The sequence below is a fragment of the Taeniopygia guttata genome, chromosome 21 (assembly GCF_048771995.1).
Source record: "Taeniopygia guttata chromosome 21, bTaeGut7.mat, whole genome shotgun sequence".
Lineage (NCBI taxonomy): Eukaryota > Metazoa > Chordata > Aves > Passeriformes > Estrildidae > Taeniopygia > Taeniopygia guttata.
Genome location: NC_133046.1, coordinates 4,717,870 through 4,735,454, shown reverse-complemented (window position 1 = coordinate 4,735,454; position 17,585 = coordinate 4,717,870). Strand labels below are relative to the sequence as shown.

The window sequence follows — 17,585 nt, the reverse complement described above, 5'->3', positions numbered from 1 at the left end:
GCCGGGCCGGTTCTGGGAGCGTGGCCATGTGCGGGCGGGGCCGGGCGGGGCCAAGCGGGGCTAAGGGAGCGCTGTGGGCGAGGGCCGGGCCGGCGCGCGGAGTGACGCGGCGGGGCGGGGCGCGGCCCGCGGCTGAAGATGGCGCGGTGCGGGTGCGGGGCCGGGCTGTGCTGCTGCTGCGGCGAGCGGGAGAGCCGCACCCCCGAGGAGCTGGTACGGCCGCCGCCCCGCCTGCCCCCTGAGCCCCCTGCCTCTGTCCGGACTCGTCCTTCACCCCGCGTCTCGGCCCGGCCCCGCCCGGCTCTGGGCAGCGCCTGAGGGCGGGCGGGGAGCGCTGCTGTAGTGTTGGGCCCCGCGCCTCAGGGCCCGGTGCCGCCACCTCAGGGGGCTGCTCCTGGCCCAGTCTCTTGCCCGATGCTCGTCCCGGTGCCACAGCCCGTTCCCGCCCGTTTTGCTGCCGGGCCTGGTGCCTCACCGGCGGTGCCCGAGCCCCGCGCTGCCCCTACCCCGGCCCGCATCCTTTGTTTGTATCCAGCGCCTGGAACCGCTGCCCCTCGGGGAGTGGTCCTGGCAGGGGCTCTCTCTGACTATAGCACTGCAGAGTGCTCTCTTAAAAATGTCCTGTGCTCCCCTGTAACCCGTTGCTGTGAAGTAAACAGGATTTGGGTTAGGACTTAGCTCTCTGTATAGAAGCGATGTGTGTTCTGGGTGAGGGACAGCTGTAAGGTAAGACCCTTTAGTGTTACCATGAACTAAGTGGTGGTCTGGTAATCCACACTCTCAATTTATAAGCAGCAATGGTATAGGACTTCTGTCATTTTGGCTTTGCTACCAGTGTTCATGAGTAGCTGTAGATGCATTCGTTCCCTTCATGGTTTTCCTTTCCTGCATTTGTTTTGCAGACGATCCTAGGAGAAACTCATGAAGAGGAGGATGAGATCCTTCCACGCAAAGACTATGAGGTGGGGAATTAATTAGTAGCAACTTCTGATATAAATATGATAAGAACTGCAGACAGGTTTTGATCTGTTTGAGTTTGTAATGGGGCAGATACTCAATGTGGATCATTAGGTTGTATTGGCATCAGCAGAAATACCAAAACTTGCTGTGCTTGCAGAGAACGGTTCTTCATCTTTGTATGTTTCTGGGATAAAGCTCTGTGAGTAGATTGCATGTTTGGTCTCAAGTCAGACTCTTGTTGAGAAAATTCATTTTCAGAGCCTGGTGCAGTATTCCCACTTCTTCAATGTGAGATTTATAGGCTGTGGTGTCCTTATTTTCTGGTGACTATAGAAAGTATCTGTAGATACTTTGTCACATTTGCCTTGTTATGCTGGCTCACAGCAGATCTTCCCATATATCAGATTCTGCTGCTTACAGGAGGTTTTTGCTTTTTGCATCACTGTCTGGTGGCCCTGAAGTATTTAGAACAGTTGCTGTCAGTATGGGTGTCACCAGCCCAGCCTGTTACAGCTTGGCTTGAAAAGGTGAAGATGTGGATAGAACTAGTGGAGTTGTGTGACTGTGAGTGGGGAAACTATTGTTGTTAACTCCCTGCTGTGATAAACTGAAGAATTGATATGGTTCATCTGCACAGGAGTTCCTAGCTAGCGTTCTTGTTGCAGTGAGAGGGTGAGGATAAAGATCCAGTGTTATCCCCTGCACTGTCAAAGTGGAGACACATAAAGAAGTCTAAAACTGTACAATGTGACTTCTCTAATATAAAGGTGTATAAATCAGTTGTGCTTCTGTTTGTTTAACTGTCTCTCTCATCTTGAGCAGTGAAATTGTTCTGTTCTTTCACTTTGTGATTTTCAGGGTCTGACTGATCTAAATATTTAAATTAAGTTGTTTCCCAGGAGTATTTTCTCCTACTGTTGTTTGCAGAATCTACTGTGGGCATAGCAATGACTTCTGTAGACTTTAACAAGTTCTTCTAGACATAATTTTTTTCACAACCTGTTGCAGCTGATTCTCTATATTGACGTTTTCACATTTCAGAGCTTGGATTATGATCGCTGTATCAATGACCCATACTTGGAAATTTTGGAAAGCATGGACAACAAGGTAGGACCTTGTTCTTTCATAAGCTAAAATCATGGAAATTGTTCAGAGAAACTGTGGACTGCAAGTGTTCAAAACCTTTTTATATGTGGCTTTGACCAGCCTGGAAGGAGAAGGTGTGTCTGTCCATGGCAGGGGGGTGAAAGGAGATAAGTTTTAAAGTCCCTTCCAATCCAGATTATTCTGTGGTTCTAAATATGCACTGCAGGAAATTTTATGCATTTTTTTTTCTTTATGACTGAAATTCTATGTGTTCTGGTTTCTCTATTACAAAAAAAAAAAAAAAATATTGGAGATAATAGCTCCCAGCATCTCTTGAGAGCCTCAGGTTTAAAGTGAGCAAGATGTTGAGTCTTTCAGTTTCCTATTTTCAATTTGCTGTTGTCACAATATTCTGTTCATTTATCCCTCTGGCTGTTGAACTGTAGAGCCTAAACCCACCTTCCAGAAAAATCCCTGTTTCTGTGTTGCTTTTATGTTATTATTTTTTTTCATCCTCTTTCCAAACAGAAAGCCCAGAGGTATGAAGCAGTGAAGTGGGTACTGGTTTTTGCAATTGGAGTCTGTACAGGACTGGTAAGGATTATGCTGTTTAGGGAATGAGAAAAATTCAGGAGACTAAGCTGGAATAATTTAGAAGTCAATGGCTAAGGAGTAAAGTTAAGAGGAACCATTCTCTTTCATGGTGATGAGAGCTTAGTAGATGGGGTTGTCTTTTGGGAATTATAGCATGTCATTATAGACTATTATTCAGGAAGCCTTTTTGTTTCTTTCAGAACTTGCTGGGTTTTCTTTGTAGTCTGGCAAATCCTTTAATTTTGCATACAGGAAAACTTGTCCAAAGCAAACAACATAGTAAAAAAGGATGACAGTTTATGGCTGAACTGTGAAAATTAGCTCAGCTGACTGTATGCCTCAATTAAATACCAGTTTTCTTCTGTGCCCTTAAGTATGTTGAGGGTGTTAAAAATGCTGCCAAACTAGTACTTCAGTGGGTACTAATCAGATGCAGAAGTGCATCTCTTCAGGAATAATGCTAGGATTAATCTGTCCCAGTGAGAGAGAGGGAAGAAATCTCAGTTTTCAAAGCTGCTTTACTCTGAATGATGCTTTTGTCTTCTCCATTTTCTGTTCTCCCCTGTGTACATATTCCTGGTACAACTATCTAGAGGGTGGTCATCATTATTTGTATGTAGAAATTCCTGATGGCAATTCTGTCTTCTTTTTCCCAGGTGGGCCTCTTTGTAGATTTCTTCGTGCGGCTCTTTACCCAGCTGAAGTTTCAGGTGGTACAAAGCTGTATCTTTTACCTTGGGCCTTGCTAGACTCAAGTGACCTTGTCCTTTCTGTTCCCATCTTTTGCCCAGAACAGCTGACTTTCACAATTTTGCCAGTGGGCATGTAGTTCATAACTAAGCAAGTGTTCAACTTGCTTATGTAATTCAGCCCTCGAAACCAAGAAATGTTTCCAGTATCGGGTACATAAGCAGAGACTGACAGAATGAATGGTTTCCCTTCTTCCTAATTCAGTGTTGAGCTTTGAAAAGGAAGCCTGGCTTCCTGACAGGTTGTGTTAGCTGCTCTGGCTGGATTAGGAAGCACAGGTTTGGCTCTTGATGCCAGTGGGAGGCCCAGGTATTACCAAGTGATTGTGTGTTGGTGTGGGGAATGTTGTTTTCCTTGACCATCCTGCAGCGGTGGAGGAATGCACTGAGAAAGGCTGCCTGGCACTGTCCTTGTTGGAGCTGCTGGGGTTCAACCTGACCTTTGTTTTTCTTGCCAGTCTTCTGGTCCTGATCCAAGTAAGACTTCGGTCCATTGCTACTCCTTACATAACCTTCTTTTCCTCTCACACAGGTCCTTGATATGAAATATTCTTGCTAGAAATACTTTCTGCCCCAAAGCATCCAACTAGTTTCACAGTGCTATTTGATGTAGCTAAGCAGGGTCTCTTGGTCCCTTGCTCTGTGATGAGAAGTTGTTGGTCAGGTATGAAATCAGTGCCCCATAGGGTCAGTGTTTCTTTTCTGCAGCCTGTAGCAGCTGGGTCAGGAATTCCTGAAATCAAGTGCTACCTCAATGGAGTGAAGGTTCCAGGGGTTGTGCGTCTGCGGACAGTGGTGTGCAAAGCTACAGGAGTGCTCTTCAGTGTGGCAGGAGGTAAGGAAGGCTCTGATGTGTTGATCTTGTTGGGTGAAGGAGTCACTGAAGGGGGAAAAAAATGTTTTCTCTGCTTATATAGGGCACAGAAGGCCCTACCTTTCTAGTAAAATAATTTTGGTGATTTGGAGCAGAGTCATGAGCCCTGAGTGCATTTGTAGAGTAGAGAATAAACAGAAGGATCAGGACTAACAGGGAAATAGGTGATTTTCTGAGTGGGCTAGTCACATGTGACTCTTTGTGGCAGAATCCAAGAGAGAGACCTGGAAATGTTCCAGTACACATTGTCAGGAGCAGCCTGAGGGCAGAAGGGCAGAATAACCTGGAGAGTTCAGAGTCCTTGTAACAGTTATTTTTCAATGATTCCACCCACTTGGAGTGCAGAATCTTTGCAAGTCTTTGCAAACATTTGGGGTTGTTGAGGGAGCAGGAGGTCAGCACCTCCCTGTGAGGAGCTGCAGGCTCAGCTCAGAGAGATGTGCCATGGCATGGGAGTGTTAAACTGATTTCTGCCTTTGTCAGCAAGGGAGGGTGACGGTGGGGAAAGTGCATTCCCTCAATAAGCCCTGTTTTTCCAGGTCTTTTTGTCGGGAAGGAGGGTCCAATGATTCACAGTGGTGCTGTTGTGGGTGCAGGCTTGCCACAGGTTAGTGCTGGCCTGAGTCATTGTCCTGGTCATCTGTTTTTTAAGAGTAAGTTCCCATCTCCTGTGTTTCTAAATATTTACTTTGTTTGTAGTTCCAGAGCATCTCTTTGAGGAAGATCCAGTTTAACTTTCCCTATTTCTGCAGTGACAGGTACTGTACCCAGGTTGTGGGGGAGCGGGGAGGAGGATGAGTGAGCAGACTTCCTTGGGAGAAGGGTGGCAGGCTGGGGTGAACCAGTCAGTTGATTTATCGGTTTCTTTCTAGACTCCTGCAGTTTATTCTGCAACAAGACAACATCAGGGTGTCACTCTTCCAAGCTGCTCTGGTCTTCCTGTTTAGAGATGTTCTCTTGTGCTGCTCAGCAGATCTCTACCCATTTCAAACCTTTAATGTGGATGGCTGAAAGCTCACCCTTATGGTTAGGGTATACTACAGAGAAGGCTAGTTCTCCTGAATATGAACAAATTCTTGCCTTTTCATCTCTTTAATTCTTTCAAGTGATGCTGGAGTACATGGTCTGGGATGGTTCCTCACATACTGGGCAGTTGTGCAGTACCAGAATTCTGGTTTGCGTTTGTGCTCTTCAGAAAGAGCACAATGCTGCAGCTCAGTGAACAAATGGTGGTGTCTGCCATGGCCAGCTTTGCTCCCAACTCTCATTTATGGAATATCCCAGGGGATGATCTCTTACTTTGCAGAACCTAAGCATCTCTAGAGCTCAAATTTGCTAAACTGAGGTTGTTTTTCTCTTTATTTGTAGGGATAAAAGGGATTTTGTATCTGCTGGAGCAGCTGCAGGAGTTGCAGCTGCCTTTGGAGCCCCAATTGGAGGCACTCTTTTTAGTTTGGAAGAAGGTTCCTCCTTCTGGAACCAGGGACTTACATGGAAAGTGGTGAGTGATGATTCTGACTTTAAGTTCCTTTTCCCAGGCATAGGTCTCAAGGAAGAGCTGACTATGCCAATCTTAATATCTTAATTTTGGAAACCTTTACTTCCCTTTTTTTTTTTTTTTTTTTTTTTTTTTTCTTCCACAGCTTTTCTGTTCCATGGCTGCCACTTTCACCTTGAATTTTTTCCGCTCTGGCATTCAGTTTGGAAGCTGGGGGTCTTTCCAGCTCCCTGGGCTGCTGAACTTTGGGGAGTTTAAGGTAAGTTTTACTGTTATTTCCCCACTCTCCAGTCCCTTGTTAGTCCTGTGCTTCTGTCTGCTAGTTTGGAGGTTTCTTTTGGCACATGCTTGTATTTCAGTGGAAGGCACTTTATACTTAGCTGCAATACATTGATACCCTCAGACAGAATTGTTGCCCTTTGATCTTAGCTACTCAAAATCTCTAGGTGTGGAGACAGAAGTGTTGGTAGGAAATTGTAGCAACTGCTGTCATGCTTTTTTGTACACTTTTCTGCACAGTGCTCTGAGTCTGATAAGAAATGCCACCTCTGGACAGCTGTGGACCTGGGCTTCTTCATTCTGATGGGGATTGTAGGAGGCCTTCTTGGAGCCACCTTTAACTGCCTGAACAAGAGGCTCGCCAAGTACCGCATGCGCAATGTGCATCCCAAGCCAAAGCTGGTCAGGTATATGTGGGCTCCTGAGTTTGTACAGGGATCTCTGCTCCCAAAGCAAAAGTATTCATCTAGAAGACCCTTTGAGTAGGATTGGAGGAAATCTCAGACTGATTGTCTTAAAAATCACTAAATCAGTCCTCCGTAGAACTTAACAGTGAATACCAGAAACCAAATGTTACAGTCTTTGTAATTTTTTGATTACTTTGAGAGAGAATTGCAATCCTTCTTATAAGGGAAGTGGAGGGAGCTCTTTCTCATAAAGGCTGAACAAACCAGAGCTTTGTCTCCATGCAGGATTTTTATGTGTCCTTGTCCAAACTGATGTGGAAGGAATAGTTGATCTCACTTTTAAAAGATCTTGTTGGTTAATTAAATCCACAATATCTGTGCTGTTTAGAGAGGGAACTTCTGTGTTATTCAGAAAGCAGCTGTTTGCTCTAGACAGCTCCTAAACACAAAGCCCAGGTTTAAAGAGATAAATAAGTGTATTTCAGCAGTTAGAAAAGAGATTGAGAGACTGTGCATTGCCCTGCCCAGTCCTATCTACCCTTTTACCCTGTAAGGATGTACAGAACATTGTTTCCATGTGAGCAGCCTCATTACTGAACCCTGGGGCTTTTCATGTGTGACTGCTGTGTGTTCTCTGGGCAGAAATAGCTTCTTTTTGGGGCAAGCAGTTAAAAAGGAACCCCTGGGAACCAAGGGAACCTAAGGCAATCCCTGGGAACCAAGTCAAAATTCAACTTGATTTGCAGTGTCCCTTGTTCTGATGCTAAGCTATGGTTACTACTGCTTCTTGCAGCCTTGTCAAAATCATCTGCAGAGCTGGGACTAGGTTACAGTGCTGAGTGTGGCTTCAGTGTATGGTTTCTGTTGTGTCTTTCAGAGTCTTGGAAAGCTTGCTTGTGTCGTTGACCACCACCGTCGTGGTCTTCGTAGCCTCCATGGTTCTGGGGGAATGCCGGCAGGTATCTTCCAGCAGGCACAGTGGCAATGACACCCTGAGCCTGCAGGTGAGGGATTCTTATGTGAATATTGTATTTCCTGTCATATTGTTCACCCTGCAGAGAAGCACAGGCATGTAATGAGCTTTTGACAGCATGCAGTACATAACAGACTGCAGTGAGAGCCCATGGAGGGTTGCAGGAGCTTTGGGTAATGATGAAACCTACACTGTGCTTTTGTACAAAGCAACTCAGGTCTGAGTCAAGGAGCCCATTAATGTTGTAGGCACCATCTCTGCTAATAATGTTTGGCCTGAGCTTCCCAAAGCATGGCTGTCCCAAAGCATAGGTGATGACAATGGCTAACAGTAACAGAAGTGTTATTCCCATTCTCCCCAAAGGCTAATGTAGGAGACAGTGAATTTTAACTTTGTGTCTTTTGTGTCCTGCATTAGGATATATCAGAGGATGTAAATTCAAGCATCAAAACTTTTTTTTGCCCAAATGAAACGTACAATGACATGGCCACACTCTTCTTCAACCCTCAGGAGTCAGCTATCCTGCAGCTCTTCCACCAGGATGGTAAGTAGTTAAGAGACTGCTTGATCCCACGCTTAAGCTTCAGTGCTTCATCTTAGCTGGAACAGCACCACAAGGCTAGCAGCATCTTCAGGCCTTCATGGCTCTGGAGGACTGCTAGTACAACTGTTTTTCCTCTCTTTTCACTTACTCATTGTCTGCATGTGTGTTTGGACTGGGAGACTCAGGAGCTGTTGTGAGATGAGCCTGCTGTGAGCTGAGGGGTGGATGGTGCAAGACTCTATCTTGGACAGACATATACCCCTTTAGTCATGATTCTTCTTGTGTTGCAGGTACTTTCAGCCCAGTCACCCTATCCCTGTTCTTCCTTCTCTATTTCTTACTCTCCTGCTGGACATATGGGATCTCTGTGCCCAGTGGGCTGTTTGTACCATCACTGCTTTGTGGGGCTGCCTTCGGACGCCTGGTCGCCAACCTCCTCAAAAGGTGCAGCAAGTGTGCGTGTGAGGGACATGCTGCAGGTGCACCATGAGCTCTCAGGCAGGTTTTCCTAATCTGAGGGCTCTGTGCTTTGCTCTAGTTACATTGGTCTGGATCACATCTACTCAGGAACCTTTGCACTGATCGGGGCAGCAGCATTCCTGGGAGGAGTGGTCCGCATGACCATCAGCCTGACTGTCATCCTCATTGAGTCCACCAACGAGATCACCTACGGGCTCCCCATAATGATCACCCTCATGGTGAGTGCAGGACCTTAGCTCTTCTGCCTTTTTGCAGACTGCTTGAACATGTGCTGGCCATGAATCTTTGTTACTTTCAGGGCTGTCATAAGCTAAGGAGTCTTGCACTTGGAACAACAACTCAGTGGACCTCGTGTTTGCTATGCAGGTAGCGAAGTGGACAGGAGACTTTTTCAACAAAGGCATCTATGACATCCATGTGAACTTGCGAGGAGTGCCTCTTCTGGAGTGGGAAACCGGGGTGGAAATGGATAAGTAAGGCTGCTCCTCTTGGCCAGGCTGTGGGTTAGAGTTTGTGGTGGGGATTCTTGCTCAGGAATGTGTTAATGCAGGGGGATGATGCTACATCTTCAACGAACCTTGTTGCTCTGAGGAGCAGCTGAGAGGGCTGAGAGGAGTTGTGCACCAGGAAAGAGATGCTGAAGCCCTTTCTGAGGGGGTGGATGGATGGAAATCTGTGGGCTGGATTTGGGAAGTTCAGCAAGAACTTTGTGAAAACATTCCATTGGACTTTGCTTCTTGTGGAATGTCATCTTCCCACCTGTTGTCTCTTCCCAGTAGTGTTTAGAAACTTTAAGTTAGAACCTTCTGCCTTTCCTCAAGTGCATCATTGATACAATGTTATGTTATAAAAAAAATTTTTGTTCATCACTGATGTGATGCATGCAGCAATCTTGGATTTCTGTTTCTTCAGACTACAGGCCAGTGACATCATGGAACCCAACTTGACATACGTGTACCCACACACCCGGATCCAGTCCCTTGTTAGCATCCTGCGCACCACTGTTCATCATGCCTTCCCTGTGGTGACAGAGAATCGGGGCAACGAGAGGGAGTTCATGAAGGGAAATCAACTGATAAGTAACAACATCAAATTCAAGGTAAAGGGTTGCTTGTTTGATAGGTTGAAGAGTAGAGAGCTTTGTTTTGCATTCAGAATGGCCTTGCTTTAGTTATTTTAGCTTTTGGGTAGAATTTGGGTCAGAGATAAGCACTAACTGCAATTGAAAATTTTTATGAGCTCAATTTCATTCCATTCTCTGGGTGATGGTAGAGACGAAAGACTGGGCTGCATTTCTAGAGGCAAAAGTTACAAGGAAAAAGTAATCTGTTTAGCACAGACATGGAAACGTTTGGATTTGTTACTGAATTGCACAATCCTGTTGGCTATTCTTGCAAGTCCAGCAGCAGCAGTGGCTAATGAAGGTGTTATGTGGTGGCAGAAAGCTATGATTAGTAGTTCACAGTCACTCCTGGATAACTGTTGGTTAACTGCTTAGTGAGTATCTGAAAATTGTTTGTTGTATCCAGAAATCCAGTATCCTCACCCGAGCTGGAGAGCAGCGCAAGCGTAGCCAGTCCATGAAGTCCTACCCTTCGAGTGAGCTGCGTAACATGTGTGACGAGCACATAGCAACAGAGGAGCCTCCTGAAAAAGAGGATCTATTGCAACAGATGCTGGAGAGAAGGTGAGGTCCTGGTAGGCACAAATGTACAGAAAGGGTTTTTCCATATGTTGGGATGAGTTGTAAAGAATGTTTCATACGGTCTCTGTCATCCATATGTCAGTGGGAACAGTGCTGATATCCATGTTTTAGAAGTGATTTGTCAGATCTGAGGAGCCAGTGGTGTGTCTCACACCTGTGGCCAAGTCCCAAGCAAGTGGGTTATGCCCAACTTCTTACATTTCCTTCAAACACTTATACAGGCATATTTCCTTGAGAGGATGAAGTACGTGGTAAGATTTCTGTAGAAATCAATGTTCTCTTGTCTGGAAAAATGTGAGAGCTCTGGAAAGCTCACTTATCCCAGCTAATGACCTGCTGCCATGGTACTGATCCCACCTTTCTGGTAACTGGGCTGAGTCACCAGGCTTGTGTTGCTGTTACTTCCAAGTAGAAGCCCAGTCTAGTGAATCATTTGCTACATCAGTGATCGTGACTGTCATGAATGGCATCCTGACCTTAGTATTTTGCCAGATACTTCAGCTTTTAGTAGAATCTGAGTAATTTGGCACTGAAAAGTGCTTTAAAAGCAAGTGATTTAAATTTGAGTTAGGAGACTGTCCTGTTCTGCTGCTCTGACCACATAATGGCTCTTGACCTCTCTCTCCTATATTTTTTTTTTTTTTTGGTGAAGTCTTGCTTGTCCCTAGCAAGAGTCCCTGAAATCTTTAGGGGGAGGTTGCAAAGAGATGAAATATCTGCTCTTTTGGACATTGGGGTATGTGAAGCTGGTAACACATGGTGTTGAATCCTTCACAGGTACACTCCTTACCCCAACCTGTACCCTGACCAGTCTCCCAGTGAGGAGTGGACCATGGAGGAACGCTTCAGACCCTTGACCTTCCATGGCTTGATCTTACGCTCACAGCTGGTCACTCTTCTTGACCGGGGGGTTTGCTACTCTGAGAGCCAGTCGGTGAGTCTTCCTGTTCAGGAACTGCAGCAGAGACATCCCTGCCTCCTCAGGAGGTTGGGAACAACATTCATGAGTTGCCAAAAAGGATATATCTATTTTTACACTTTAAGGAATGCATGTGTGTTTTTAAAGTTGCAGACAGGTAATGTGAATTCTCCCTTGCAGCTCTTAGAGTAAAGGAAGTTGAAAATATCCCTAGGAAAAGGACAGCCACAGTTTAAAAAGTAATCAACAGACCTGTTTGTTGCATAAAGCTACAGAGAATATATGATATGAATATATGACATAAAGATATGCAGAAGTGGAGAATAGAGAGCAGATATTAAAAGCAAATAGAGCATCCAGCATTATATACTTTTTGTTTTACTGCTGTGTGTTGAGGTCCTAGCAGAAAAACGTCAGCTGTGTCACTGAGATCAGTGAGAGTGTCTGAGGCCCAGATCCCACAGGGCTGGTCTCCTGCTGCCCTCCAGTGTCGAGTGTAGATTTGTCAGAGGTTGGGGAGCAGGTCATTCTCTCTCAGCTAAAGGCCTGCATAGGTTTGGGTAACAGCACCTCTGCAGAAGGTGTGTGGGTGGGAGGAGAAGGAGATTTAGGGGAGCGATTAGGAGGCATGGTTTGCTGTGCTGCTTGCAGCCCCTGTGTTGTCTGGAATGGTGACACATGGGTTCAGTGGGGTTTATTTGAATTACAGAGTGCAAGTCAGCCTCGTCTGTCCTATGCAGAGATGTTAGAGGATTATCCCCACTATCCAGACATCCATGATCTGGACCTCACATTGCTGAACCCTCGTATGATAGTGGTAAGATATGCACTGCAGTGACTCCTGATACATATTTGCAACTGTCCAAAGCCTTTAAAAAACATTGAGGGCATGTTTTAATACACTCTTCGGCACAGTGACCAACACCCTGTGCTCCTCAAGCACTCAGCCTTCCCTGCATGTGGAAATCCCTGCTACCAGGTAACAGTGTCCCTTGGTGCTTCACTTCTAGAATAAGGTGTTGCCTGTCCAGTTTAACTTCTCAACAAACCAAACCAAAAGAATGTCATATTTGTGCAGAAATAGAAGATGACCACAGTCAAACACTCTGTCTGGGCATTTGTACCATGGAAGACTTGTAGGAGTTGCATGTTAGTGATTCCCAGAGATATTGAAAATGCCTCTTGCAAATAACATGATTGTTTTTCTTTCTTAGGATGTCACCCCATACATGAACCCATCACCCTTTACTGTCTCTCCAAATACTCATGTGTCACAAGTCTTCAACCTGTTCAGGACAATGGGACTCAGGCATTTACCAGTTGTGAATGCAGTTGGAGAGGTGAGTCCTTGGCTTGGCTTAGCTGAGCAAGGAAGCCACAGTGGTTGTGCCACATTTTCCATCTTTGGGACAATTAAGATCTCTTTTAACATCAAACAGAAATGCTTTAAAGAGATCAGAATAGGATTTATTAGGGACCTGAAGCCTTGATTACTGTGACTATGTTGCCATCTCTCATGTCCTAGCCTGTTTTCCCTTTACCTGCAAAGAGCAGGATGTGCATCTCTCCTCAGGTGTCTCAGGTGTGCAGCCCGTTTTTCTGTCTCTTGAGAGGCCTTGAGGTCATCAGAGGCCACTAATTTGCCTTTCTTTTCACAGCTTTATTCAAGGCCAACAGCAACATTTCCTATATGTTGGGGCAAGAGGTTTTCCTGTAGGAAGGGAGTTGTATTCTATTTCTACTCACAGGAGCAGCAAAGCAAAGGAGTGTTTAAATGGTCTGTGCTTGACTCACTGTCCTGTTCTCTTTACCATCTACAGTGCTCAGGAACAGTCAGTAGATGTCAGCAACCTCCTATAACCACTATGAGAAACTGTTTCCCTTAAGCCTGACCTGGTCTGTGTGAGGTAGCACTGCTTTTTCTGCCTCAGAGTTCCCCATAGTTACTCTGCAGGGCCTGTGAGTTGCAAACAAGAGATGTTGGCTTGTTCCATCTTAGTACAAGATGCTCTTGTGGTACTGGAGAACAGCCTAGTTCTAAACTTTTCATGTGTAAAATCAGAGAGGTGTTTCACCAGCTGAAATGTGTGGTTTGACTTTATCCACAGCAGGCTGGGAGCGAGTCCCTTTTGTCACCTGCCAGTGTGCAGTCACCTCTTAGCTAGTCTTCACCATTTCCCTGTTTTGGTCTTTAGAGCTTCCTTGAATGTATCTGATAAGAGCTATCTGAGGTCATGCCATGTGGAATACCAGGGATGTCTTGAATGAAGCCCTAAAAGACAGCTTTGTTATTTCCAACTGCAGTTTTTACTTCTCAAAGGATTTTACATCCTCATGTTGTCTGACATGGAAAGGATTTCCCTTCCTAGGTAGAGCGTCCTGCTGATGCCAGACACCTCAGCAGTGGTTAAGCTGTTTGTTTGGGTGCAGTTAAATCAGCATTCTGGCCTGAAGAGTAAGTGTTGGTAGAGGAAGGAACGTTGTTTCTGTGAATTTCTACTTGAATCCTCTATAACTCAACATTGGTCAAGAACTGCTCTCAGGTTTCCTCTTTTCGGGGTGTTGAAAGAATGAGCACTTTATTATGGATGTCTTTCAGTGGCACATCTCTGATACAGACTTGGTATCTTTTCTTTTTCTTCCTGTTTAAGGTTGTTGGGATAATCACTCGGCACAACCTGACCCATGAATTCCTGCAGGCAAGACTGAGACAACACTACCAGACCATTTGATGGCCCTGCCCCTGTCAGTGGCTCCCTCCCTCCTCCACGCCGGCACACACGCTCGCGTTCTGCTTGGAGCGCCCAAGACCTCCCGTTTGGCTTCTCACGTGCATATCAAGCCTGGGGAACTGGAAAACATTTTGCTAGCCAGAGAATTAGAGGAGCTGCTTGAGCCCAGAGCTGTTGATTGGCCTCAGGCACTTGGTTTGACAACTCTTGATCCAGGTGTTTTCTTCCCCTGTCCCCCAGTTGTCTCCTTCCATCAGATGTTGTCCTGACGCTGTGTGTTCTGCCATTTTATTTTGGGGTTTTGTGAAGAGTTGGAAAAAAGAACCATTTCCCTCCACTGTGTCCTGGGCAAAGAACAGCAGTATCTTTCCCTTTCTCCTGTGTGACTCCCTTTTCTTCTTCCTCCCTTGTTCCTGCAATTGTTGCCTTATTTGTGTGAGGAAGGAGTTACTGTCACCGCTAAGAGGAGATACTGAAGTTTGCAGATATCAAATAGCTGCTCTTGAGGATGGTTTCTTGCAAAAACAGTATTAAAAAATCCAGCGTTTTGGAAATATACCTGTCTTTGCAAGTGTTCCCCTTTGCCCATATTTTTTCACTCTGGCTTCATTTGTGCTTAATTTCTCTCCTTCTTTCATGGGGAAATGTTTCTGCTGTGATGTTTTTGACAGAAGATGACTTTTGAGAGCAGCTCAGCAGATTTGGAGTTCAAAATGGTTACATTTCAGTTACTGTTTGGGTTTATAAATATTTAATACATTTGCAAACATCTCAGAGAAAGGAGCTCTCTTCCCTGTTAGCTGTTGCTATTATCTCCCTGTAAGAGACTCTTCTAAGATGCTTGGTGGCACTCCACTTTGACATTCCTGCATTTCTTGGCATTTGTAGGCACTTTGTCCCTGCACTGCTCAAACAGTGAGAGCCTGGGGCACCTTTCCAACTGGAATCAGAGACCAGGGAACTCCACATCCTGAGAGCGTGGAGAAGTGTTGCTTTCTGGAAGCAAATAGAACTGATGGTCTCTGGGCTTGGTTGAATTCTGTCTGTGTCATGAGATAAGTTGCTGTAGTTTCAGGCTGCTGTGAGGAGGAATACTTGGTGCTGGTGAGTAAGCAGGACCTCCTACAGTTATAAGCAGGGCTGTCTGTGCTCTAAAAATGCTTGGGATCATGTTTGCAACTGCAACAATCTGTAAGGGTAAAATCAGCACTTAGGAGCCAGTTGCAGCCAGTTCAGTGCTTTAGCAGGTACCATCCTGGCCAGCACCTGTATTGTTCCAGCAGGCACCTGCCCTCCTGAGTTCTCTGTGCAGATAACCCTCAGCGGGAAGCCAGTGCTGTGCCTCAGGGACTGCAGAGCTGATTGGCTTGATAAAGCACAGAGCATTCTCTCAGCCAAGATACTGGGACAAGTTACATGGGGAATGTATTCCAGAAAGGCTTCTACACAGCCTCTGAGCCCTGCAGTTAACCTGTTGTCTGCCATAAGGAGCTGGTTAGGTGGGAATTGGGACAGAAGGCAGACTTTGTTGATTTTCTGTATTTCCTTAGAGCCTAGGAGTTGACATCAGTTTCTACTCTTGATTTGTGAGTTCTTTCCCTGTAAGGAGTAAGGATGCTCTGTCTGGATAGTTTCTACAGGTGTTGCCTGAAATGCCTGTGTTCCCTGAGCTCTGGTCTTACACTGAGCTGTCCCAGGAAGCTTCCAGCACCCATTTGCACTCCCTGAGGCTGGACTGTAGGTTTGAAATATGCTTATGTTAGGCTACTTGTCATTCAAAGGATTGTGCTCCTGGGTAGTTATGAATCACAGGAATCCTGGTTTTGTGGGATTTCAGATTACTTAGGTGGAATTGGCAATCCTGTACTGTTAGAACATCTGTCAAGAACGTCCTGTGTCTCCCCATGACAAATGTTTGTCCTCTAGCTCATGTTGAGTGTGTGTGGAAGGGAAGTTTCCTTCTCTTCCTGCACATGAATAAGGCTCCTTAGGTTGTTTGCCTTGAGCTGGTCCCATTTTATATCTGTGCACAAACAGCAGGGTATTTTGCTGCAGGATGTCTTTGTCATTGCTACTGAGACTAGACTTGGGCAGTCCAGACAAGTCAGGCTGGAGAATCTTGTCAAGGTTTTTTGGGCACCAGATGCTTCCCCATGAGAAGGCACTTTGCCTTCCAACTGTTGGCAGCACTCTCTGCCCTGCCTGGGCACCTTATTCAAATGTTTCAGCTGAAAAACATTCTCTGTCATTCTTTCAGTGAAGAAGTTCTCAATGAGGTTGGTGGGTGATCCTGACAACTGCTTTAAAGGGAAATCTCAGTGTGCAGTTACTGTTCTGGAGCCTGCAGAAAAGGAATTACAAGTTCACCTGACATTTGGAGATGCAGCATTTCCCTTCTGCTGAGGACTGATGCCAAGGGGTTTGTGTTGAATCAGTCTTCTCACACTTCAGTTACTTAATTCCTTTCTTACAACACACTGCTTCTACCCTGACTCTAGTTGCTAAGTGATTTACTAAGAAACTTATTCTAACATAGGTGCCAGGAACATTTTAGCAGAGCAACACTAAGGGAAAAATAACCCAGAACTGGGTTGATGAGAAATAACCCAGAACTGATGGCAAGGTTAGGGGGTTAGTCTGGGGCCTTCCTCCTTGCCTTGTGGCTTCCTGTCAGTGTTAATTATGCAGTTTTGAATTATTAATTACTGTGAACCATTCCAATGGTAGCATCTTACCTTTCCATTTGTTTTTTTTTTTGCACTGTTTTTTTGTTATGAAATGATGTAAGCTAATACCATGGTGTGTGTATATAAATTGTATTTTTTTTATATTTGTATGAATATATTTTTATTTGAACTATGGCACTTGGGAAGTATTCATGTAGCTGTAACATGTCTGAGAGTAAAATGTTTGTGTGTCTCCTTCAGCACTTTCAAGGCCTTTTGATGTTTCTAGTATTGTTTTATTTTTGCCCTTTATGATAATAAAACTAGTAGAACATGACAACATCCAAGAGCATGGTTTGAGGTAGTTGAGTAGTTGCTATTTATGAGCTATCTGGATCTAACAGTTTGTGCAGAAGCTGCTCCTAGACTAGGCAGGAGAGGAATGGCTGTGATCCATTAGGTTGTGACCACTGTAGTTCCACATTCTCACAACAGCTGTTTCAAAGGAGGGAATTGCCATGTTTGATAAGGAGCTAAATTGTGCACATTGTGCTGCTTTTCTCACCTGAGAACTCACCTTCCTCCCAGTAAGTTAATGAAAGAAGTTTAAACTACAGTGTGTCACCTCTTGTTTTACAGTTGGTTTCTCCAGGGTATGAAGGATCTTAATTTCATCTTGAATGTTTATTTAGTTTGTGGCTATTTTCCCTGCTTTGTCCTGCTGTCTGCCTTACAGAAAAGAATTAGTGACAATTTTTGAGCTTTCATCTCATGCTTACAAGCCAAAAATGTAATTACAGTCTTTGAGCACTGTAGAAATACCTGACCCAAAAGCTCACTGCCTGTCCATGTTTCTGTGCATTGGGGGCTGTGTTGTACAGGATGCACATAGTAGCTCTCTAACACACAGTTAGCCAGCAGCTTGTCGGGGTGCTGCCCTCTGGCCCTCCCTTACTGGGTATGTAATGCCAGGGAAAGCTTGAGATGAGTAAAACCTCCCATCTCTTAGGAGGGAATGGCAGAAAATCTGATTTGAGGAGCTAAAGAAGTGCCACAGCAGTCTTAGCTAAGCAAGGAATAGGAAGGATGCCCTAGCAGGGGTAGGAAAGAGTCATCAGG

General features: G+C 45.2%; 1 protein-coding gene across 1 annotated transcript; it reads left to right on the top strand.

Moving 5' to 3' along the window:
* The first annotated feature begins 49 nt into the window (after positions 1-49).
* Positions 50-16,808, top strand: CLCN6 (chloride voltage-gated channel 6). The gene is made up of 23 exons (XM_030289450.4): positions 50-213; positions 903-962; positions 2,002-2,067; positions 2,575-2,640; positions 3,297-3,363; positions 3,760-3,866; positions 4,098-4,224; positions 4,803-4,870; positions 4,963-5,021; positions 5,632-5,764; positions 5,907-6,020; positions 6,281-6,447; positions 7,325-7,451; positions 7,838-7,964; positions 8,255-8,408; positions 8,503-8,662; positions 8,811-8,917; positions 9,357-9,543; positions 9,974-10,131; positions 10,927-11,083; positions 11,778-11,885; positions 12,283-12,408; positions 13,720-16,808. The coding sequence occupies exons 1-23, from the start codon at positions 139-141 to the stop codon at positions 13,798-13,800; spliced, it is 2,601 nt and encodes an 866-aa protein (XP_030145310.2). The 5' UTR covers positions 50-138; the 3' UTR covers positions 13,801-16,808.
* Positions 16,809-17,585: the final 777 nt, after the last annotated feature.